This window comes from Aptenodytes patagonicus, chromosome 4 (assembly GCF_965638725.1).
Source record: "Aptenodytes patagonicus chromosome 4, bAptPat1.pri.cur, whole genome shotgun sequence".
Lineage (NCBI taxonomy): Eukaryota > Metazoa > Chordata > Aves > Sphenisciformes > Spheniscidae > Aptenodytes > Aptenodytes patagonicus.
This window is the reverse complement of record NC_134952.1, coordinates 30,889,672-30,915,388: the sequence shown is the minus strand read 5'-3', so window position 1 is coordinate 30,915,388 and position 25,717 is coordinate 30,889,672. Positions and strand designations below refer to the sequence as shown.

Here is a 25,717-nt window from a genome sequence, read left to right as displayed (position 1 = left end):
CCTGGCTGTTCATGGCACATAGGAAGTAAGTTGAGAATATCAGTCTGGTTCTTAGGGGTCTAATTGATGCCAAATTGGCAGAGATTGAGTAGGAAGGGAGCTTGGGCTACCCCCTAACCTCTTGAGCTTTTGCATACTTACTTTATCAGTTGTGTAGATAAGGGGGTTTGCTTCACCGTGCTATCAATCTGGCCCTTGCTTTAAGATGAAAACACTGAATTTAATTATGTAGCTGTGGGCCTGGGTTCAGCCATGCCCTGTGATATCAGAAGTGTAAAGTGAACCTCTGCTGAAAATTAGCGTGTATTACTGATGACTGTTGGGAACAAACTACATGAGTGATCTTTTAGATAGATACTATGAGAGGTTTATTTTTTCCCCCCTTAATTAAAAAAAAAAGAGGTAAAAATGCTGACTTAGATTTGCTCGTTATGTAGTGTTGAAATCGTGGACCGGTCATGCTGATTCTGTTTATTTATTTATTTACATAATAAGATTTTTGGGGAAAGCTATTGTAGACTGAGTTAAATTTCAGTCAGCATATGACGATGCCACATTATTTTATGTGGAGAGAATTTTGTAAGTTGAGAAGTTGTGATTTTGGAGGAATGTCTTTCAAAGGCTCACTGCTGGGTGTAGCTTACAGTACCAGAGGGATGCAGCCAAAATAGTATTTTAACTTTTTTTTTCCCCGGTTATACATGTCAATTTTTCTGACTGTGTTGGCAGGAGGCTTGGTGTGCAGATAGATGTTTATCCCTTTATACATGATCATGTTCATGTAATCATTCTTGCCAGAAAGTGGGTACTTAAGTACAGAGGATTTTGAGACACCCAGTGTAGATTTTGTGGATGGGGGGGTTTTGACAATAGTTTGTGATACACTTCCCAGTGGTCAGTGCACCAGTGTTCTGTGATACACTTCCCAGTGGTCAGTGCACCAGCGTTCGGATGTGAGAACCATCGGCTTTGTGGCAGTGCCCTGCTGTTGTCAGGAGAGGGAAACACAGCTGCCATGCCCTAGGACCATACGGCTCTTTTAGGGCCACAGCGTCCCTTGAAAGGACAGATAGTAAAGGTTAAGTGTAATGTGTCATTCCTGGGGTATGTTGTTTCAATTCTATTCTCCTAAAGTTGCCACATAAATTTCTCAAGTGGTTGGACATTGAGATTTAAAAACCTTAGAATCATAGAATCATAGAATAGTTTGGGTTGGAAGGGACCTCTAAAGGTCACCTAGTCCAACCCCCCCTGCAATGAGCAGGGACATCTTCAGCTAGATCAGGTTGCTCAGAGCCCCGTCCAACCTGACCTTGAATGTTTCCAGCAATGGGGCATCCACCACCTCTCTGGGCAACCTGTGCCAGTGTGTCACCACCCTCAGCATAAAAAATGTCTTCCTTCTATCTAGTCTAAATCTACCCCCCTTTAGTTTAAAGCCATTCCCCCTTGTCCTGTCACAACAGGCCCTGCTCAAAAGTTTGCCGCCATCTTTTTTATAAGCCCTCTTGAAGTACTGAAAGGCTGCAAGAAGGTCTCCCTGAAGCCTTCTCTTCTCTAGGCTGAACATCCCCAACTCTCTTAGCCTGTCCTCATAGGAGAGGTGTTCCATCCCCCTGATGATTTAACAACCTTGTCTTCTAAGTTCATGGTATTTTTAGGTGAGATTGGTGGCCAGTGAAATATGTGACCTAATTTAAGGATGAGAACTAGCAGAGTGATCCTTTAGGACCAATTCTGGGTTATTTTGCAGTTGGCTTAGTATTTGCTAGTCTGTGCTGCAAAGAAGGGCTAAGAAAAGAAAATGGCTGTGCTATTTCCAAGGAGAGCTGCTTACTGCTCAAAGTCAGGTCAGCTCTTGCAAATCCCATTGATACCTTGATCTCAGGATACAGGGCAAGTTTGGACGTCCCAGTAGTCCCAAAAAATTCTCAGATGAAGACATGACTTTTCTCATTGTTTTGCCATTGCCATCATCAAAGTTGCCTTTGCTGTGTGGTTTCCATACTCGTAGCTGCAGCTTCAAAGCCTGTTCTAAATTTCATGGCCATCCCTGTACTCTTGCTTCTGCTCTTTTCCTGATGTTGGTTGGTTGTTGTTCAGTTACCCACTGCTTAGGCTCAGGCTGAATGTTTTGCTCTTATTGTGAATTCAGCATTGCTCTGTGCAATTTAAGATGAGGATTTGCCTTTCTTACCAGGATTTTGATAGCTCCACACCAAAAGTTAGTGGATTCATGTATTTGGGAGTCTTTGGCAGATAAGGGTATGTTCTGGAAGATGAGGTGAGTCATGTGCATAACCTTCAGGAATCTTCCATGAATTCAGCCTTTCAGATTAAGTATAAGATATTGTTGTTGCTATCATAATCCAAAAATTTAGTAAACTGTTTTTTTGGTAAAAGCAGTAAGAAGAATTAGGGGTAACTGAGAGATTTTAGAAAATTTTTCTGATTATTTTTTCTTCTGCTGCTGTTCTTTGGTAACAGCAAATATGTATTACCCATGTCCTTCAGTTTATCCATGTGTACCGAAAGGTTGCGAGTTTTAAATGATCACTAAAATAGTTAAATCATCATTCTTCTTGTTCCTCTCGTAATCCTCCAGGAATCGGGTACTGGGAAGAAAGATTCCAGGAGCCAGTTCTCCTGCAGGAATGAGGAATACGGATCACTGTTTTTGGAGTATTTGTCCACTCAGTGGACTGGTTTGAGTGTCAAGATCTGGCAAAGAAATTTAGCTGGCTTCCCCAAGGGGAGAGAAAGCCATTGAAGGCAGTGAATATAATCTAAGTAGCTTCATTTTCCTTTTCTATCGCTTCTGCCAAGGATCACCTAAGCCCTCACAAAAGTTCTGCTAAATAGAAGAAAACTGTTGCACGTAACATACACGTTTGCCTTTAGTGGCTAATGGAACGTTTGCGCCATTTAGTCACATCAGCTTTCATTTCGGACGTGAAATATATAGCGACTTCTGTTTTTTCTTCAAGGAATTTGGTTTGTCAGAGAGACATCTGGTTTATGTAAATGAGCAAGGAATTCGGTACACGAGAAGATGATTGCAAAATAGTATCTGTATGGTCTCTGCATCAGTAATTCAGCGACATTTTGTAAAAATAAACATTTGTTACTTCCATAAATGCTGCCCCCTTTTCAGTGTTCAGTGTTAATGAACCTGTTTTCCTCCTGCGAATTTAAAATTAAGCAGGAAAAAAAAAAAGGGAAAGCAGCATGTTCGCACTAGTAACGTAGCAGAACTTTCGTGATGCTGGGGTAATTGCTGCAGAAGGCTGAAGTTCAGCCTGGATCAGGTTTCCAGGCGGCGGCTCCGCTCGCTCCGGCGCTCCAACACTGCCACCTGCAGGGCCTCGCCGCCGCCGCCCCCGGGCCCCGCCGCCCCCGGCCCCGGCCCCGGCCCCGCCGGCGGCCCCGCCGGCCCCCGGCCCGGCCCGGCCCGAACAGGGCAGCAGGGGCAGCATCGTGGCTGAACTCGTTTCAAATCGTGCGGGAGAGCAACGTGTGGTGCCGCTTCGGGCTGGGCGGTAACCGGCGATTTTGTTTCTGTCCCGCTCTTTTGCGTTTCTAATAACAGATGCGCGTCCTGCGATCCAGTATACTGATGTCCGGGGGTGCGGGCTGGCTTCCCTCCAAACCAAATGTAGAGGTCTACAGGCTTTTCTTTTTTCTTTTGCGTAAGGCAAGCTAGTAATTCACCTTAATAAATTCAAAGCGCCGTTAAGCACGGAGAAACAGTTCTTGTGTCAAAGTTTAATTAATTTATTTTTTTTAATCTGGCTCTGACTCAGTCGTGTTTTATTAAAATGATTTTGGTGGCATTTCTGTTGCAAGTTTTCTGATGTGGAAAAACAAATCAAAATCCACTTATCACATGAATCATTGTTAAAGTCAGCAGCAGTCCTCTGTGTAAAATCTGCCAGTAAAAGCCGGGAGGATGGGGATTAAACCTGGAGCACATTAAATTAGTTCCAGTCTATCCCGAGCAGGCTCTGCATTGCTTGCTTAGGCAGGCAAAACGGAAACAGGCAGTTTATAACAAGGCTGGTTTAAAAACTGTGGGGTTCATTTGAAAAAGATTTATATCCCCCACTTATATAAACATTACAAATGTGGGCTGCAAGCAGGAGGCAAATCTTTATCGAAATCTCTTTAAGAGCTTTTTCATTGTGAATAAAATGGACAGCATGTACTCTTGTTTGAAGATTCGCCAATATTTGTACAATAATCTTTTCTCAATGCTCTGAGTAATTAAAATACGGCTCAGGGTAGAACAGTGAGACCACCAACCGGTAATTTGCTGTGATCTGACAAAAGTGGCGATGGCTGAGGTGGCGGAGGGAAATTATTTGGAGGCAGGAGGAAAGATTGTCCTGAGACTGGTTTACGCTTTTTTGTAGTGGTTATTTTAAAACAAGTGAAACTTCAAAGAGAAAACAACTGTGTCTAGATTTATCTCCACCACCCCCACCACCCCTTCCCTGGTGGATGCTGCCGTTCTTAAAACAGTAGCACAGAACTTTTGTGGGTTTTGTGATCTTTGCTAGGGCCTGCAGAACTCTGCTGGGAAGGTCGGAATGTTTGCTCCAGTAAAACTAAGAAAGTAGTCTGGGACGTGAGGTTGCCAGCTGACGGCTGGAGTAGCTACTCGTATTGTAACATTTGGGGGTAACTTAATTGTGATGATGTTATTTTGAATGTTTATTTTTAGAAGGATTAAACATACATTAGTGCAGTAAAAAAATCTATTTTTATTTTTGGGATTAACACACAATTTTATTTCTAGCTGTTGCAATACCATTTCACTTTGTTTATTTAGGGTACATGTTGTAAGAGTTGTCCAGATCCTGGATTTAACAGAAAGTGCTTTTCATATTTCATTTTGATGCTAATAAACAGTGTCTAAAAGAGCTTTGTAATACTAGTCTGCCTTCCAAAATGGGATCCAAGTCTCAGATAAATGACTTAAAGTATTTTGTGAGTTGTAACACATAACCAAGATCCTCTGGATTCTCTCATTCAAACTATGGTTTCTCATACCTCTTCTTTTTTGCTGCCGTGGTGTCTCCATACAGAATATCACTTATGCCCCAAACGTCTGATTCTCGTGTCCTGAGAGCAGACTGACAGACGGCTTGTTAGAAAAGCAGGAGCTTTCTGTGCTGTGGAGAGGGTGAAGAATTTTCTAGTAGTTGCCAAAAAAGAAATTGGTATTTTTCTGCTGTTGTAGTGGTATGCGTACGCTGCAGTAGAAGCCATGTACGGTAGAGGTTGGAAGCACTCCCACCCTGAGGTGTGGGGAGCCAGATAAGAAGAATAGAAATTATATCAAAGTGCTATATTTTCTCTCTTGCAAGAGTTGTGCGAGAGAGACTGCGAGGTAGACAGACATACCCATCCTGGCTTTTGAAAAAGCAGCCCGTTAATACTGAGCTCCATCCCGTGACAGCTTGACGGCTATTGATACTCAAACTAAATAGGCTACAGCGGGCTCAGAGTGTGCCTCTGCTGTATTGGCGTCAGCGTACCATGACTTGCAGTGTATGTGGGGGCTGCAAAGGGAATTATTTGCTGCACTGAATGTTATTACTCGTACCTGGGACTCGGCATCAGACTATCGGAGCACTTGAATTAACGCTTGGTAGCATGAGGAAGCTATCGCTGCTTACAGGTGGAGAAAAGCAAGAAGCTTGCAGTCGGACATGGAGGTGAGTGTCAGTCTCCGGAGTCTCGGTCTGACCACTGGGCCATGCCTTCTTTCTCTCCTGCTAAAAAGCACAGTGGGGAACTAGAAGATATCTTGGTACCTCACCATCTAGCATATACGACTGGATTTGTGGGGGTTTTTTTGTTTATTGGATCTGTTTCGGTTTTTTTTAACGTTGCACAATCACCTTTTTTTCGCCTGTTACTGAAATCTGAATTGTAAGTGTTATAACTCAGCACATTTTGGTATCCTCCTGGAATAATTTTAAAAAATAGTTAATATAAAGGTAGCTTAAGTCACGTCTGGGCTTATCTTTAAGGCTGGGGTTTTTTTTCTAGTTAAAATGGCATGGAATACACATTTTCCCAGATCTTCAGAGTGAAAGTTGAACATAAGAAATCCTTTCTCCATGAAGCAACTAGGAAATATATATGAAAGTAGCTGAAAACTTCTGAAGTCCTTAAATGTTTGGAATGACATGCATGATTTAAGTGTTTTTAGATATTGGGACCAGATGTCCTGTGCTCCAGTCGTCTCCCTTTGCACAAATGTGATATCATGAGGGATAGTTATGCTGACTCAGGCGTTCGGCTGAGTGGGAGGGAAATCTCAGGGGGACAGAAAGCCGGGATTGTTTTTCTAGTTGTAGCTCGTGCTGGAGAAACGGACAAGGAGGAGGTGTGGCAGGAGCAATCCCTGGCAGCCAGGATGCCCTCACATGGCCCTTGCGGCTGGCGGTGGGAGAGCAGCCTGACGTCTTCTCCATCCAGAGCAAGGAGCCAGCTACAAAACCACTGCCAGTGCCACCCAGCACAGCCCGGCCCCACACGGGGACAATGGGAGTGCTGAAAGTTGCCGAAAGAGGAGAGGACTTGCTGCATGCCAGTCATGGGAAGGGCATGTGGGCCAAGAGGCATGGAGCATCACGACTGACAAGTAAGTGTTGGGTATACTTTCTAATAACCGCTGTCCTAAAAGGTTGTATACCCATGCACAGGCATGCCCAACCCAGAGCATGCAGTCTGTTCACCACCACCTGTGAATACCAGCGTTGAACATTCCTACTCGGTTAAGGGGCTGAAGGAACAGTTCATAGGCAGTCGAATTAAACTTTGCTTGAAGAGAGAACTGTTAGCTTCTAGAGCAGGAAAAGATTTCCAGGATAGGATGAGAAGATTAAAAGAAGAATGGGATTTCAGAAGTTTTTCACCGTAGCATTATCACAGTGGAAAAATAATTGCCATTTTGCTTATGCCTGTATTTCACTTGATGTTTTATATTTGATGTATGATAGTAGTTATTGCAGCTGCAGTTCTTGCACATTTATAGGGAAAAAACATACATCCTTTACTTTGAAGTGTCACTGTTGTTTCTGCCATCCACCGCTCTCCAAAAGATGATAACCTGATTAGTTTTTAATGGCAGTGGAAAGCTGGACAGGAAAATTAAGGTTTTAACCTGATACATTGCATAGGAGGAAATGAGACATAGTTGTACACTTAAGCTTGTTTTATTCTTCCCAACCTGAAAAAGGGAAGGAAAATGTTCTTCCTTGTGCAAATCATGCCACAGTGAGCATCCTCCAGTGAAGATGTCCTGTCAATGGCAGATTCCTTCCACACACAAAAATGGATGAGGGGCTCATAAGTTACAAACTTACTCATGCGTATGACATCTGCCTTTAATCACCATGAAAGCCTGAATCCTGTTTAAAGCATGGCGAGCCTTGTACAAGGCCTAGAAATGTCAGTACTCTATTGTGATAACATTTACTGTACTGATTAACAGCCGTGGTGCTTTGCAGAGGACTGATAATCTGCCTTTGCATGTCTTTGTGTTGCCGTTCTGTCTCCTTCCTGTGGTTCCAGCCAGGACTGTGGGCAGAGCAGTGGGATCTTCTCCTGTGCAAACCTCCCATGTCCATATATTTTTACTTTGTGGTTTGTGTCATACATTATTATGTCTTTGTCTATCTGCATACCGAGGTATAAAATATTCTAAAGACAATATAAAATATTTCAAAGTTAGCTACTGTTTAAATTTGTATCTGTAAAATGCAATAACGTGATTCAGCGTCTAGTCTCATATGGCCATCTCATGCAAGTTGATGTTTTAAATGGCTTTCAATTTTCTTGACTCATAGGAATTGCAATTCCTAGTATTTTGGTAAATTCCAACAGCTTTTGGCAGGTATATTTATCTTAGTGATAGATTTTCACTAAGTTTCCTAGGTTTTTTTTAAGAAAAGGGACAGAAGAAAAGGGATGGGGAAAGAGAGTGCTGCTTTGCTCAGATCTACATCCAGTTCCATTGAAATTGTCAACAAAAAGTTGGATCCCAGGGATACTGAGAAATGGGGTATGTTTTAGCCAAATACTACCCTTATTCAGCACATTTTATGTAACAGTATAATCTCTAAGCATCGCTAAAAGCTTTCAGGTATATGTTTGGCCATAACTTGGTTGGAAACATGATTTGTACAATGATTTGGCGCAAACTGGCATTGATGCTTGTGGCAATGTATGACAGATGTCCTGATTGTCTGTTAGTATCAAACTTCTAGGGGCAGAAGTTGACTGGTTTTGTTTAAAAAAGTTTGACGGTGGGGTAACACACACACAAAAAAAAAGCCAACAGCAATAAGGAAACAAAGTTCTTTCAAATGAACCCAAACAGTCGTGTGGGCTCCAAAATCCTTTTGTTTTTCACCCATTAGGAATAGGCTTGGCTTCCCATTTTGCCCTTGTCCCAGGGCATCTCATTTTTTCATTTCTGGTACCAGTGGCCACCATGGACTGACCCATCACCAGAAGTCTGGAGGTTTCCCTGCAACCCTGAGGAGTTTCTGGGACATCTGACATTAGACTGGCGTAGGAGTGAAGGATGATACAAAGGGCTGAGAGAGAAGAGGTGCCTCAGAAGGCAAGGATGTGGAGGAAAAGGCACAAGATGGGGTTATTTTGACTGTCAGTCTCCTTTATAACTTACTGCTGTGTGCCAGCCCTCACAGCATGTCCAGTATTTCAGTATGTATTACCTTTTTCCTTTCTGCTATTTCTAATTTATTTTTCCCTCACAGTCCACAATTCTTTTCACTGCAATTAAGCACTGTGCCAAAGGGTTTATGGTTTTATTCACCAGATGCATTTTATACGTAGTGTTTTATTGTGTGAGACCACTGAGTTTGTGCTTTCTGCTTGTTTTCTGTCCTTTCACCCTCCAAAGTCTTTCTGAAATATGCACACCACTGAGGGAATCTCCACTAACTTGAGAATTGGAAAAATCATAGTTTCAACTTCCCTTGTTTCTCCTGTGGCTTTCTTGACTAGATTCAAGACCTGTCTCATACTCCGAAATTTTCTTCTGCCTGAAGAGACATACATAAACTGTTATTCTTCCTTTTGATAAGCCAACTGTCTCTCACTCTGAAGAAATTTACTTCTAGTTGTTTTGTAACTCTCTCCAACATTCTCTCTAGTTTTTCACAGCTTCTTAGAAATGTGGGCACTGGAACTGGGCACGATATATTGGAATTAATCCTGACAGTGCCACATACTGTAATAAGCCTGCTCCCCTACTTCTTTCCTCTGGATACTGTATTTTGTAGTTATATGGATCCTTTTGCCGTGGCTTTGAGGTAAATATGTCCATTCTGGATCAGATCAAAAATGTAGCTGAGCTAGTTTGCTTTTCCTAGCAATACTCAAAAGCAACTGCCTACACAAGATTAAGAGGACCAGGTTATATGATACTCTCCCAGCTCTGACCATTTTGAGTTCTGGAACAGGTGGTGTTTCTGTGTATTTACTAATATTTGATGTAAATTTTTCCCCCTGTGAGTTTTCCCATCATCTTTGTGAACCTAAGTAAGAATTTAGTAGCACAGCAACCTTTGGCAAGGAGTTCCACATCTGAGCAAATTGCATGAAGAACTACCTCCATTTAATTTGCTTTTTAAACTGGCTCTGGCCAGCTTGCTTTATTGCCCCTTAGTTTTTGTGTTGGGACAGAGAGTGAGCAATCAATCCCTACCTGCCTTCTCTAGTCCACTCGTGATTTTTTTAGACCTTTTATCCCCTCTGGGTCATCTGTTTTTCAAACAGAAGGGTTATAGCTAGTGGTCTAAGCAGGGATTCATGTCCTTTTCTTTGTCCAGAGCATCTCTCAAATCTTTTTCAGTAACCATCTCCCGGGATAGAATCCCCTCCTTCTGCAGATATGGTCTGCACTATTGAATGACTGATTTGGTTGTACTATATTTCGCTTGATTTATACCCCTTTTATTTGTTTTCTGTCCCTGTGGATTCTTATCCTTTGCTTTGTAGTGACTGAACGCTTTCCCATTGTTCTCCTCAAAGCCGATACGAGTTTTAACCTCCTCAGATATTATGTTATCCCTGTGCCCTTTTCTCAGTATTGAACCCCTACCACCTTCTGGCAATTTTCCCAATATTCCAAGGCTTATAAAAACAACCAACCAACCTCAAAAAAACCACACACAAGATCTTTCTGTGATACAGGTTTTATCTTGACTGTGCCCATACTGCTTTTTTCATTCTTCTGACACTGTTTTTGCCGTGCTGATTCATGTTTTTACCGAGCACGTCTGTAGAAGCCATCACAGCTAAAAGCTTTTGACTGAGTAGGTTGGAAGTACTCCCTTTTTAACTTGCTGGTGAGTGAGTCTCTTATGTCAGATATGCGGTGATTTAAGTAAAATTGTCCTTGTCCTTGCAGAGCTTTGTCTAATAAAATCCAGACTTATTAAATATCCTTTTTTCAGTATCCCGTTGCTGCTGAGCCCCCATGAACCCATTAAAATATCTTAACACAGCTGTACACTTAGATGGTTTCCAAAGAGAGAGGGAAAAACTGGAATGTATGATGTAATGATACATCGCCAGACAGCATAACTCACTGGGATGAGGAGATTTCTGTACTGTGGAAGATTAGATATTAGTGAGTTTATTAGAAGCTTTTGTGATGGCATTTAAATTTTCTCAAAATGTATGTATAAGTCTTGCAGTTCTGACATAGTAACGGAATCTGCCTCTTGTAACACAAGAAATGAAAATAACTTATGAAGTTGCAAGATGATTGAAAATGGGGAAATTGCTGTCAAACAACTGTGTTGCTCAGTAGAGACAGGAGAAAGGTGATAAGAGGAAAACCTAATTATGTTGTTCAAAATATAATATTTTTTTTACGTCCTAAGGAAGTTAGGTTAAAGAAAAATATTGGAATATACTTATTTGGCTATGGGATATCGGTGGAATCCAATTGCTTAGGTCATGATCATGGGCTAGGGAGTTATTGGCTGAAAGAACTGTCCTGGGCTTTGCTTTTGTTTTGTTTTTTGAAATGATAGGGCTTGAACAGCTTGTTTTAAATATTTTTGTTGTTATCACATATTAGCTGTTAAGTGTCAGTGGTGTGTTTTTGGAATTATGCAAGACATGTTAAAAAAAAAAAAAATCTCTGACCAGAAGAGCTTACAAATGTCGTGCTTTTTAAAAGCTTTATGTTGTAAGTTAATTTTTCTTGCTTTTGACTCGTCACTGTGTTTTGCAGTAAGTGCTAATATCATGGATAGATATTTAGCAGGTATAAATTGGCAAACGACTGTTGATGTCTGTAGTGTTGACTGATAGACACCAATTAAGAATCTGGCCTTATGACAGTGCATTGAAGAAGTCATCCAAAGAGCAGGTGATTGTTTATATAATTTTCTTTTATATCTTTTGGCAACCTTAAACTCTAGTTCATGTAGGCTTCAAGCCAGTGCTGTTGCATAAGGAAACAGTCCAATCCTTGGCCTTCATGGCTAGTGTAAGTGTTTCTGTGGCCAAGCAGTAAACCCGAGCAGAGAACCAGTCTGGGTAAAATGATTTGTTTTAATGCACAGTCACAGAAACACTTCAGCAAGCGCAGAAGGAAGAGGCTGCTGTAGTGGGCAGAAGGCAAGAATGAAGGCCAATTGGGAGAGCATGCACGTAGGATGAATGTGAATCTGTGTCTTTGACAGCATAAGCCACGTTAAAAATAGCTTTTAAAAAGCTTACTCGTTTTCTTTTATTTGCTTTTTATTTGTTTACGGTAGAATTTTAAGACTCTGCCTACAAGGGCTGCCTGGAAATTGTCTGCAGTTTTGAGAATATAGTTCCTGGGGCAATGCTCAGAGTGGGTGATAAATGCAGAAAAGGGGACGGGAGATAGAATTGGCTTTGTAGGGATAGTTCATTAAAGATAGAGGAGTCATTAAGAGTAATGACAGAGGAGAGAGGTCCTAGATGCTTTTACTGTTTCCTGTGTCTCTCACTAACAGTTTAGTTCTCATCTTTCTCTGCTGTTTTCTTTATACACGTATTCTTGGTGGATTTCTGTATCGTCTATCAAGTGAACAGACAGACGTTGCCATTAAAGAGAAGAAGATGCAAGTCTTTTGGTATTGACAAGGGCAAGTCGTAAACCTGATTTGGTCCCCAACAAAAGAGAATGTGATCTTTCTCTTTATCTTTAATGACTTATGCCTTTTTTTGCCGGAAGCAGCCATTTACTGCCAGCATCTCACAACTCCGCTCTGAAGCTGCTATGAGTTCGCTGGATGCTTCATCTGCTTTCCCCTAGGGCTAAAGTTTGCTCCTTCCCCCTGCAAGGTGAGACTTTGTCAACCCTCCCCAGCTGGAAACATAAGTTTGAGTCTAAAACTTTTCTGGCATCTGAACTCAATTCCAAATTATCAAAATTATTTCATCCTCTTCTTAAATAGCCTGCCTGAATAATTGGATGCTATATATTTTGACACTGACAGATTGAGGGGTTTCCAAATGGTGGGAGTGTAGTACTTCGAAGACCTTCATTTTTTGTGTTGTGTTTTGGCTTGGTTATTCTTCAGTCGTACCCTACAGATATTTAAAGAGAAGACAAAGAGAAGATACATTTTTATCAAAACCTACCTAAGTCAGGAATTGTAATGATCTCTAGAGCTTCATATGGAAAAACATAATTTACATGGTAAGATCATACTTATTTATTGTGTCAAAACACTAGTCACCATCGGCAGTTTTATGAAAACAAAATACATGAAATGACTGTTTTGCTGGGAGTAGGGAGTACAGGCATCTTCTCACCCGTATGGAAATTACATGCAATCAACCCCAAATCTCAGGTGGCCAAACAGTGTAAAACAGCAAGTAACAGAACCTCAGCGTTTGATTTATGGGCAGCTGAGCGCTGCAGGCAGCTGAGACTCCTCCTTAGCTTTGCAGCGTCTCTCATTTTTGCTAAGATGATTACTGCTGCAGAGATCTGTTGCTGTCGAAGGGTCTGAGCTGGTTTTGCATACCCATGAGGTCCTCCCTTGGTGCCGTTGTCACTTTTAGCAGCTAGAATATTCTGCCTTCATCTGGATAGTGGGGAAGCTAATACACTGAGTGGCAAAATCATGAAATGCAAAATGTCAAACCCAGGTAAAACATGACAAATCAGATAGAGCAACATTGGAAAGCTGCTTATCCCACAACTCATGAACCCTCTTTTCCCACCTAAGTTATCAATAAAAGGAGCTTCTATTAAATAGGGCGGTCCAGGAGCGCGGGGCAGCAAATGAACCAAAGGCTTGTGAGTTTCCACTGATCCTTCTGCTGGTTTTACCTGCAGCTGGGTTTTGGGGTTGTTTTTTAGTTTCATTTTTCCCCAGTAAAATTCCTCACTGTTGTAAAGCTGTGTGATTCCCATTCCAAAAAGTTCTGTTAACTCATGCGACCTCTGAAGGAATTAAACATGTTTTGCTTCCTAAACGGAAAGCCGCTAGAATATTTACATAGTGAAGTAGTCTTTTAAGATTTATCTCCTCCTTCCTCCTGGATTTTAAAAGAAAATAAATTCCACTTGCTTGAAGTTGATTTTTGCTTTAATATTTTTAATGATGTGTTGAGGACAGTGGGCTGGAAGCACAGGGATTAGAGTGCTAGGTTCTTTTCTCAATTTTGTCAGGGACACGTGTTAATTCAAGTAAACCCTGACCCTCCTCTTCTCTTCCTCCCCAGCGCACTCTGTTTTCTGTTGTGTAAAAGATGTCTAATGATACACATGGCTTTAGATTCTTACAGGTTTATTTAATACTGAAAATAATGCCTTTCACAGAAATGCAAACCATTTTTTCTTGGGTTTATTACACTTCCTCTTAATTCCTGTAGATCCTTTAAATCACATTTTAAATGTCACTTTTGAAGCACAATATCATGTGCAGTGTTTAAAAACTGAAAAAATGATTTTTGTACTTTCTTCACTGTCCTCCCATCTGCCAAAACTCGGGCCTTTTGCAAAAATCAGCAAATTGACGTCAGTTCATTTACCCTTAGGGACAGTAAATTATTACACAGCTTAAGTTATAAAAATAAATAACTAAGGAGGGTGGAGAAAAGAGATGGAAAACAACAAAAATCTATCACAAACTCTCCCTGGATTCTGAAGAATATATGATTATAGCATTAAAATGTCCAAACGATGCAACCGAGCAGAAGGCGTTAGAGCTTGGGCCTTAGCTGGCTCTGCAGTATGCAGCATTAATGTTTTTATAAAGCCTTTAGAAAGCTCAGAATTGACCTGTTTTTATTATTTTTATTGGCTCCCTTGATGATAGACAAATGGGGCTAACCTGAGGCCAACATAACCAGCAGGAAATTTGGGTCATGGGTAGTTACATTTTTAAAACTTGTGTTTTAGGGTTGTTCAATCAGGGTAATTGATTGATTGTTAGGCAGTGCAGGGAGCCCCTAAATCATCAGAGGTGGCCAGATAATGACAATCTGCCAGTGGATTTTGTTTGAGGCAAATTTCCCAGCTCTCTGTGGAGCCGTGCTCCGCAGTGTGGCTGCAAGTCCCCTTTTTTTTCATGCATGCTCCAGTCCAACTGGCCTGTTTGGACAAAATAGCCTCTGAAACTTGGCAGTTGCATTTGAAGTCCTCTGTAGTGCCATTTCCCAAGAGATAAGGGAAAAACATTCCAGAGAAGTTCATACCCCAGAAAGACCCTACGTGCGTTCTGAAGTTAACGGTTTATTATAGCGCTTTATTTTTTTTTTTCTCTTTCATTTTTACTTTGAAGATAAGAGGTGGCAATTGTTGCTTTAAGTTGTGGAGTTTTAGCCCGCCCTTCAGTAAATCATCCTGAAAGTTTAGACCCAATCTTTTTTTTATCATGTATGTTTGAAAGTTTGCCAGAGGTGCTGTACACGTGTACTTTCAGGAGCTACTATCCTCAAGCAGGAGCTGTTGACCCTACTTTTTTATACGACCATGTGCATCCTCAGTGCTCCATGCATTTGGATAATTTGTGCATGCAAAACAGAGCTTTTTCAAGAACTCATCTTTGGTGTTGTAGGTTCAAGAACTCATCTTTGGTGTTGTAGGATCATGCTATGAGAAGAGATGGGGTGAAGTAGAGAGTTTGTGTATTGGAAGGGGAGGGGGGAATAGATGGTGTTCAATAATACGTGGCATAGGACTTGCCTCTTCTTAAAAGTGAATTCAGGTTAATATAGATTGAAGTTTGTCATCTGTTCCAGAATAACTCCACACGAAGGTTAATCTTCAGTTCTTAGATTTTTAGGAATGATTAAGCTTTTCTTCGTTGCGGGTGGCTTTGTCCTGGTAGCTGCATACCTCTGAATTCCTTGAAGTTTTGTCTTTATCCATTTTAGGATCTGGATGATCTGATATTTATTGTACTGGCGTACAGATGAGAATTTGTTTGTGTCACTTTGCAAGAAGAGAGCAGGTAATACTGAACTGAGGCAGGGCTCAGTTGAAATTTGGGAACCGACTGCCTTGTCTTGAGGGTGGCCCAGCCGCAGTGTATGCCAGACTGGCGCCAAACACTATAGACTTACTTCCCAGGCGGAGCAGCGCCTGGATTTGCTGTGCATGTGCTTTAATACTCCCTGCCTAAACACACACAGGGTGCCAACCCCTCCCAGATTTCTGAATGTTCCTTTTTGGCTCCCAAATGCTTTTGACCACTGTAGCTTTGTAATTTACTGCTTCAGGTCCACAGTGTGCACTTACTGTTAGGTTTAGCATGTGGGTAGTTAGAAAATTCTTCTCTAAGGTATGTATTCTAATAGGAACGTAACATCTGACCACATTAAGGTCCCTTGAAAGATGGGTCCGTGGCAAAACTGGTATGTGAGGAGCAGGGTGGGGCCCAAAGTCCGCAGAAGTGCTGTTTCCTATAGCACAGGCTGGAAAAAGGTTTCTTGAGAGCTTGAGTAATTCGTGCTTGCTTTATGATCGTGATCTATAGTGGATTGGTGTAGGTGTAAAAATTACAGTTCAGGAGATGCTTGTTAGTGTTTCAGAGATTGCCAAAGAACAACTAAAACAAAATACAACCAAAACCAGGACCCCCTGACGTGTTGTACTGAGTATGCCAAGAGATGAAACTTTCAGTTTCCGTGTTCCTAAAGTTAGACTCTGAAATCCCTGCCCAGGTTTCAGAAAAAAATACTCAGTTGTCAGAAGAGCTCAGAACTAAATTAATGCAGTTAAAAGCACGGATAAACCTAGTTGCATGATTTTGTTAATGTATAAAACTGTGTCTCTCTCTGGTTTGTTTGTTTTGTATTTTATTTACTTATTGTGAATCTATTTAAAGGGTATATTATTGGCTGTGATGCCTATTTACCATGACTAGTCTTTTTGAAGTTACTGTAGTAACAGCCAAGAATAAAAGTTTGCAGACTTGACTTATTGGCTTATAGAAGATTGAGTGTTTCGCTGTACACTGTGTATTGACCCACAGGTTTTCACAGGGAGCTGTTTGGTGATCACAGGGCAAGGGGCAGGGTACTGAAGGTGGCGTTGCAGGAGACCTCTTGGATGGATCTGACTGATGGCCACCGTCAAGTGGGGAAGGCTGTGCTTCTCCCACACCTCCTTCCTTGCGCAGGAGCAGCGTGCTCCTCCTGCTTGCCTTGCACTGGCCCTGCTTCTCACCTGATCCCACTGCTGAGCTGCAAACTAACCCACAGCAGAAAACTCGTTTGTGGAGATATGTGCAGGTGTGTGTGAGCAGCGAGGGTGGCACTTTGCTGCTATGATTAGTCACTCCGCTGTCCTGAGTGGCAGAGACCCGCACGGATCTAAACCCCAGCCCTGGTGCTAACATGATGTGGATGTCAGTGTGGCACTTAAGGGGATTCGTGGCTGAAGTCTCCTTTTTACAACCACAGGAAAGCTGTACGGACACCTCTCCCACAGAGATGAGAAGACGCAAGTGCGATTTCAACTACTGAGGACCTAGGACATGCCAGCATACTCTCAGTTTCCCCCTCCTTTTCTCTCCCAGCCTTCTTCTTCTCATATACACATTATGATCATCTTTCAGCCTCACAGTCACGTAGTTCTCCCCGCTTCCACATGGCCTTTACCTTACTCACCTCGCAGCATGGATGCGCTGCGGGAATGAGCCTGACCTGCCTAGCAAAGAAGGGGTTTTTGGTGTGGAAGACCCCTGTTACATGCCTTAAGAAGCTGGCGAGTGTGCTGTGAAGGAGGCAGAGGGAGAAGAGGGTCAGGGCACATGCCAGGCAGGTGATTGCTGCCCTTGCTCCTGTTGTACAGCTCCTCTAGGAAACCACGCTGGTCACTTAAACCACACACTTCACAGGTGGTTTCCCTCTGTTTCTAATTTTCTGGGTTTCTGACCTGAAAGCATAGGGACAGGTTTGCAGATATGCTGAGAGCTCGCAATAGCAATTGAAGTCAGTGGGAGCTGGGCTTTGAACTCCCTGCTCAAGTACAAAATCAGGCCCAAGGAGGAGGACCAGAATTTAGAGGAAGTGTTTGACCTTGTGTTTTGTACCATTTTTACCCATATCGCAAAGATTGATGCTCCTGTCCTCTCATCTTACTGGTACATGGAGAAGATCTAATCATCAGGCTTTTCAAGTGCTAAGAGGCTGCTATCATGAGTGCCTAGGAAAACACTTGTAGGAAACTAATAAATTTGCTGTCTGAGCAGCAAATATGTCACAGGACGTTGTGCTGACAAATGAGAATGCAAATATTGAACAATGTTTCATTAAATGAGCACTGCTATTATGAGAAATAATAACTTGCAGATGCAGGCAGGAGTATGTCTGATGTCTGATAAGCACTATGGGGTCAATCTGACATGATCTTCCTTCTGTTTCTCAGACTATTGGCGAGTCAGAAATGCCCAGTGTTTTGAACCAGTTCTTGCCAATGATCAAGTCTTACAACGAGAGGACAAAAGATGATTATACCTGCGAGGACTTCCTTGTCTTGCTGGTATACCTGTATTCTGTGGTCGGAGAAATCAAAAGTGGAAAAGAGCTGGACGTAGCTGAAAAGGAGGTGAAAAAGGCCCTAGTCAAGGCCATTTGTGATGAGCCAGAGCCATCTCCTGTGTTGCAGAAAATAACAGGTAAGATTCTGCTTGTGTAGTGAGAAATTGGATGCCTGTGAACGTGGGAACTGGGAGAAACATATAAAAGCATCCTGACTCGTCTGTGGTGCTGAGGGTACGTGAATAAGCACAAGGATTTCCTGTAGATTTGTTCCATCTCCCATGTTCATATATGCCAAATGCTGACAGGCTGTCCTTGAATAGTGCTGAGTCTGATGAAAGCTCTACAAGTTGTTCTTTTTGTTAAAGGTTGGCTAAGTTTGTGTGTTTTCATAAGGTAATCTTTTCCACAATTTCTTTCATTGATCAGTATAAAGTTGACCCTGGGAAGTCAAAATTAATCCTGGAAACATGTTCAATGAACCACAGTTGCTTTGTGAATACGAGGAGCTGGCCTGTCTGGCATAAAAGAAGAAATGTGTCTAAAACCAACATTGAGCTTTTTGCTGAAATGACATGAACATTAGCCTTTAAAAATAGCACGCTAAGCCTGTTTTTAGATGAGCACTCATAGAGTAGAAAAGCCCTAACCTTTAGCTGCCGGTGTCACATTTTGGAAAAAAATAATTGTTAAAAAACATTCATTAAAATGAATGAACTATGGCTCGAGGGTGGCATATCTGAATGGCAAAAGGGATCTTGCTTCCTGTTGTCACTTTTCTCAATATTTACTAATAGAGAGCAGGTCATTGACCAGGTCACCTTTGAGGTAGGGAGCATATGAACATAAATCAAAATGTTGTAAGGAGCTTACAATTGAAAGCCTTTGCCAAGAACGAGCCTAAGTGGGGAGTCTCAAGGGCAGCGGAGTAATTCTGCTGTTGGTTATTCTGGTATTATTCCCTGTGGATGCTTCTGCTTCAAAATACTGGTGTGGTCTGACCGGTCTGCTGTTGCTTTGAGTGTAAAATAGTTTAACGGTTAAAAGACTCTTACTGCAGAAATGGGCATGTTCAGTCATATTTGCACTGTGCTGTTATTTTAATACTCCTGGCCGTGGTGCCACAGCATTCCAGGCTTCTTGTAGACTTTTGCTCTCCTGTTTTTCAATATGTACTGCATATCTTGTCCACTACATAGTGCTTCCCTCACAACTTCAGCGGTGTCTTCTACTGGATATGGTGCAGTCATTTCTAAACCTCCATTTTCATATTTTGGCTTCTCTCCTATGATCAACAGTGTTTTGGATCACAGTTTTATGAGTTTTCCTTCATTGTGGCTAACATAAGTATGGGAAGATTTGAAGTCTCTAAACTTCAGTCAAGTACCAAAGAGAAGCTGCATTCCTGTATACATAGATGCTTCCCTTGTTGCTCTCTATGCCCTCAGGTTATGTAGTTGCAAGCACAGATGGAGATCAAAACAGACATTGTGCTTGTCTTATGTTCCATAAACTGTCAATAATTCAATAGTTTTTACAAATGTATGCTTGATTTCCAGTGTGCAAGTTTCCTAAGTAAAAGTGAATATCACGGTGTTTGCTCTCAACTTCTGGGCAGATGAACAGGTGAATGAATGTTTCAGTACAAAGATTCTTCAGTTTATGAAATAAAATTACTTCTGCTGTCTTTTTACATATTGGGTGGACTATTAGAAGCATGGTGGGTGTCTGAAGTACGGCATTCATCTCCTTAGGCATAAGTGTTCACTCTGTTATGTGGGGCATCTGACTATGAAAAAGAGAAAGCCTTGACACTGTGCAAGTACTGTTCAGCAACAGCCAAAGCATTCGTGTGTTATCAACGCAAGTTTAGCCACAAATCCAAAACACAGCACCGTACAAGCTGCTGTGAAGAAAGTTAACTCCATCCCAGCCAGACCCAGTACAGGTAGTTTTAGACCAAGGACGTCATTATTATGTTATAAAGTTAAATGCATAACACAAAGCCAAAATGCTTGCATCCTTCTATTCCTGTATCTGTGTGTTTAGCACAACCATGTTTGTGCTTTCTGCACAAGTGTGTGATAGTATTTCCCCTTGCTTGCATACTTTTTTGGTTCATCAGCATTCTTTGTTTTCACATTGTATTTAGAATGACAGTTCTTTTCACTTATTCATAAAAGAGGAAGAAAAATATTAAAACTTATCGTCATGACCAAAAATAAGGATTGTCTTGGGAGGAAAGTATAAAACGGAATTTCTAGGAATGCCCCTTAGATAGTGTTCAAGCCTTTATTCATCCAACAGATTGCTTTCTCAGCATTAGTGGAATTTGCTGAATTTGTAATTTGCTATATTTGCAGTACAGTTGAATTGGGAAGACTGAGAAAACGTGTACTCTTCCTTGACCTGTATTTTGCCAGGCCTGTGTTCTACATCCTGCTTCCCTCTGAATCTTGGGTACCTTGCTCGCTGCTTGAGAGGCAAAGCAAGTCAAAACGGTATGAGCACCCACAAGCTTTCCTTCAGAAGCACAGCAGGACTGACTTTGTCGCAGGGCTGAAAGTCGGGGAATAGATGGCAGTGCCGGTTTCCCCTTTTGGTACAATGGCAGATATAATGCTGAGACATCTTCTGCTTCCAGCAGAACATGCTATGAACTACAGACCGGCTATTCCTTTTAGCAGGTACAGGTTGGCCTGTTTTTACGAGATCGGCCCAGCTCTGCAAGTTAGCAACAGCCACAGGTCTGGACAGGTTGTAGTCCAGACCTACAGTGTTCTGCCCTCATTTTACTCTAAGTCAGAAACAAGAGGAAACCTTTTCTGCTCTTAAATGGCCACAGAAGTTAATTAGACTAAAATCAATTTCAGTAATTCTTGGAATCTCTCATTCATGATCAGAACAAAGCAAAATGTTCGTGGTCTTTCATTTTGAGTTTTCCATCAAGGTAAATGATAGGAAGAATGTTAAGTTGGACATGGCAGGAGAGAAAAGTAAGCCAGTTACTGGGTAGATTCAAGACACTGCCTGCTGGCTCACTCCTCGCCTCCAGGTTCCCATGTGGGACCCGAGTTCCTGAATATTCAATATCCATTCTGCAGTAAATCTGCTCTTACTAAGGAGCTTAACCTGCAGAGCTGCAGGTTTAAGTTTCAAACCCTGCTAGTCATGCATGCTTGGACAGTTTTGGTTATAGCAACAGATAGCAAAATTCATAGTTGCCTTTAAAAAGGCATACAGAAGTCATACTATGTAGGCTGCAAAACCAAGCACTTCGAAGTTGAGAAATGCCAGTAACTCAGTTTCCCATGCAACCATCATTTGACTCCTGTGTGCATTGTAGCACAGTCTTCAATTTCGTGATTATATAGTGTATTTTCTATGAGCCATGGCTGCATTCAGTGTACGGACTGAACACCACAGAGAACCAGAAAAATATAGCTTCAGTTATTCTTACACACGATGAATAAGTACTAATAAAGTGAGACTCTCTGTATGATATTCAGCAAGTAACTTTCTCTGGGTCTCAGTTTGCAATTCATGAAGCGGACTGGCGCTCTCAGCTTTGTGTGACTCATTTTGGAACTTGAAGAAGAAAAGCATTAAATTACATTTTCAGGTATTAGTGATTACATTTCTTTGAACAGAGAGGACTTTGTGCTCTGCTTCCCGGTACACCTGGTGCCTGATGTTTTGGTTTTAGTTTGGACCCAACACTGGACTAAGGCTGTTTGGTTGACTTAAGCTGAAATTAAAAGCCAAATCTCAGCTGTGGCTCTGAACTGCTGCCTAAATCTTTTGCTTTCCTCTTCTCTGCAAAGCATGGAAGGTGTGCAGTCTTGACAGTTACACATTTTTGTTGGTTTTATTTGTTGCTCCCATGGAGTCACTTGAGAAATAAAATGCAAAACCCTTGTAAAACTCTAGAAAACTTGACTTTTGAGGTCATGTCATCAGTCGAAGTAATAGCCGGATTTATACAAGGTATCTTTTATTCCTATTAAACTTATGTTTGCCTGAGTCTATGCCTATAGGAAATCTCCAGTGATGTGACTACCTCACAGAACTAGTGCAAACCTCCCCCAAAAGATGCAGCTCATCAGTGCACAGGGGGTATTTATGCTACATCTGCTTTTTGGTGTTATCTAGTGAAACTGGATTAGTATTTGCAGTACTGGAAAAGAAAGCGATTCTCGGAGATGTTAGTCTATCCATCCAGTTGGCCACACTGGATTTCCCTGATGTAGCCTGGATGATTACAACCCTCTGCAGAATACGTTAAGATGCAGCACTTGCGTAAGCTTATATTGTGAAAGAAGTGTAAGCACTCACAAGTTCCTGGCTGTTGAGTGTTAGGCTTCTCAACCTTATTGTTGCCTGAACATATGTTTTCCAAAATATTTGTACAATAACATTCTGCATTTATGTAACACCTTGTTTCATTGAAGCACTAAAAACATTCTGGAACTGTTAATTAAAATGAAAATGCAACACGTTACTCACCCAATTTTTTTGCATGCATAATAATATAAAAGTATATTAGTGGTGTTGTGTTTGATGGAACTGTTAAATAATACGTGTTGTGGTAGACTATCTTAATGCCTTTGGTAATAAAACCGAATGTAGCAGTTCCAAGATTTCTTCTGGGTGTAATTTACCACAGACATATGTTCTTCATCACTGTTTCCAGCAGAATGTTACAAATTGGAGGGGAAACAGAATAGACCAAAACATAATGGAAAACGATGGTTTTCAACAGAATGCTGGGTTTGGGGGCATTTAGGGGGGGATGTCTTTTTGGCAGCTGTTTAAAAAAAAAAAAAGCTGTAAAATATCGTATTTATTTTATCATCATATCTGTTCATCTAGTTTTGTAAATGTCCATGTAGAGCTGCGTACAGCTACAAACATATGCAAAAGTAATGCTAATAGAGCCACAAAGCAATTAAAAATCTATTTTTTCAGCTGCACCGTTCTCTCTTTTTCATCTGCAAATCTCTGTGGGAGCTTTCCAGAGCAGATCTGCCTTTCGTGGTGTGCTCTGGAGGCCAGCAGGCCAGCCGGGCTGCGGGGCAGCCAGCTACGCTGCCCACGTGCAGTAACTCTCGGCTGGTAGGGCTGTAGGTATCAGTTGTACCCTCTCGAGCGTAGGTGTAGCAGGAACCCTCTTGTGCCAGGAATCGCTGTTTATCAGCCTCTAAAAAGTGAAATTTTTAATCATAAAGTGGATTTCTGGACTTTTTCCTTGCTGTTTCTAAATTCTGTGTTGGGTTAGACACATGGTGTCTTGTCTGCTTCTGCTTCCGATTGTCCTCAGCACACCGTTCTTGGGGGAGATGTTGCACATTAATGAGGTTACACATTAATGAAGGTATCATTACCTTACTGCTAGTGTGGCCTAAGTATCATGAATCCTAAAATCAATCCCGGTTTTGCAATAAGCTTTTACATTCCTAGACAGGGACGGCCAGTTCCTTCAGAGGACAGACACACTCACTTTTATTTGGCTGTGGTCTTAGCTTCACTGCTGGTTTGGAGCACCAGTTTCCCAAACCTGGTTATATTACGGGTAAATAGGGATGAAATTAGGTCCTTGGCTGATCAAATCCTTCAGACTTGATTTAATGTACCACCCGCCTTTTGTAGGAGAGGGCTTCCCCAGCTTCACAGTGGAGGTGTAGCTCAGGTATCTGCTAGTGATTTCTTTTTTCCCCACACACATTCATGCAGTTCAGGAAAATATTGTGAAACTACCATTGTTTAAAACCATAAAATCCAAGAGGAAATTCTGAGTGATTTTAAATTTTCCATGCTTTTATCAAGAGTATTTTCTATAAAGTTAATGAAGTTTCCACAAGTTCAGTGAAAGGCTAGCCCTATCCCTCCCTTGTATAATAGCTTATTTCCAAGTAATCCATGAGTTTCACAACAGAACTGATGAAAAAAAAAGTAATGACTTGAAGAAAACATTTGCACTTTTTAAATTTTGTTTTGCTGTTTATTGAGAGTTTAATCCTTACTACAAAGAGACTTTTTTCACATGTTCTTAAAATCGAAACACATTATTAATGGCAACATGTAGACAAATTAGAGAAGGGTTAATCTGGTATTTCTGCGTAGTGAAGGTATTTAAGCTGAGAACTGTAACTGGCTCTATTTAACAGAAATAAAATAAAGCTGCAACCAAATTGTTTCTTGCTATCATTTAGGGAAATAATAGAACAATCAAAATTAAATATTGTCCCTTCTGAGTTTTCAAGGATTACAAAATTCAAAGTTCTGTTCTTTATTTTGAATATTTAGAGAAGTCTTAACAAGCTGTGCTGTCCTCAGGGCCTTCTCAAGAGCTTCCATTTTGCCCGTTCATGCTTCAGGAGCTCTGCATTTGCATTGTCTGCACAAAAAATAAGAGCAATGTGTTAGCAGTGCTGGGTCCTGCTGGGGCAGTCCTGCAAGTCTCGGGTACAGGATTTGGGTTTAAGGATTGCTCCTTGATTCCAGGAGTGCGTGGGAGTCTGGCTGCCAGTAGGTTTAGTAGATAGGGATCAGTTCCCCACCAGAGCGAAGGTTTATAAACTAAACTGTTTATGTTAAAAGTTCATAGAGTGGGTTACAGAGGGTGGGGGAATACCTCAACACATCAAATAGCTAAACATTTTGAATGTCCAGACAGGCTGCTCTCTGAAATACTGATTAGCTGCTTCTAGTCCTGGATGCTAAAGGGTCATTTTCATGCCTAATGTTAGCAGGACAGCTTTGCACTCCAGTTTGAATTTGGAAGAAGACCTGTTCCCACCAGGTTAGGCTGTTGTATGTGCATGATTAGAGGCTGTGCTGTTTGGGGAATCTGTTCTGTCCTGTAGCCTGCAAGTCATAACTGCTGCTCTGTAATGAAGGCAAGCACCAGAAATGCCACTGCGTATGGTCTGTGTAGAGCTAAATCTGCTGTGATTTAGAGAGGAGCTGTAAATGCTGGTGTGGCGTGGCTGTGCAAAGTTCAGGGCTCCTGCCATCGTCACGGATGCATTACAAGGAAGAAAAACTTTCTCATAGCGTGGCTCCACTCAAATGATAAAAAACAAAGCCATCTCAGATTATAGCAAAGTTTCTTTCTCTTTCTCCCATGCTCCCTGTGTCTCCCCCAGTACTGAGGAGATGGTCCTTGCCCTGCAGAGCCCTCCCGGGCTGGCGTGCAGATAAGGAGCAGTTGGAATGAGTTTTCCCTTTTGCGTTGGACAACAAAATGTAGTCTCTGTTGATAGAGCTAATAGCTTCATCCTGCCACAGTGCAGACATTATTACTGCAGCCAGATGAAACCCAGACCCTTTTCTCCCTAGTTCTGAAATTGGGAGTTTGATGCTCAGGAGATTTTTTTTTTTTTCCTGTTGCCTTAGCTGATTTTATAGACATCTAAAATACCCCTCTCTCTGACTGGCAGAGGGTGCGTGTAAGATGACCTCCTGGTATCTGTCTTACTTTCTTGATGCGTTTTGGACACGATCCAGTGGAAAGTATTTGTGGTCCAGCAGTCCCAGAGGATGGTGGATCTGATGTTCACCTACCAGGAGCACCGGGAAGACATAAGCAAAGCTGCTGCCTGGCTGGGCGAGAGGGACTGCGTAGGGAGCTCCTGCGGTTTAATTCACCCTGAGATGCTGCCACTGCTGCAACACTTCAGTC

General features: G+C 41.7%; 1 protein-coding gene across 1 annotated transcript in view; it reads left to right on the top strand.

The window, feature by feature from the left end:
* The window catches only part of SCFD2 (sec1 family domain containing 2), a 205,613-nt gene that overhangs the window by 71,961 nt on the left and 107,935 nt on the right, over positions 1 to 25,717 (top strand). Inside the window, exon 5 of the mRNA XM_076336245.1 lies at positions 17,921 to 18,170. Coding sequence (XP_076192360.1) covers positions 17,921 to 18,170 — 250 coding nt within the window. The remainder of the gene's footprint in view (positions 1 to 17,920; positions 18,171 to 25,717) is intronic.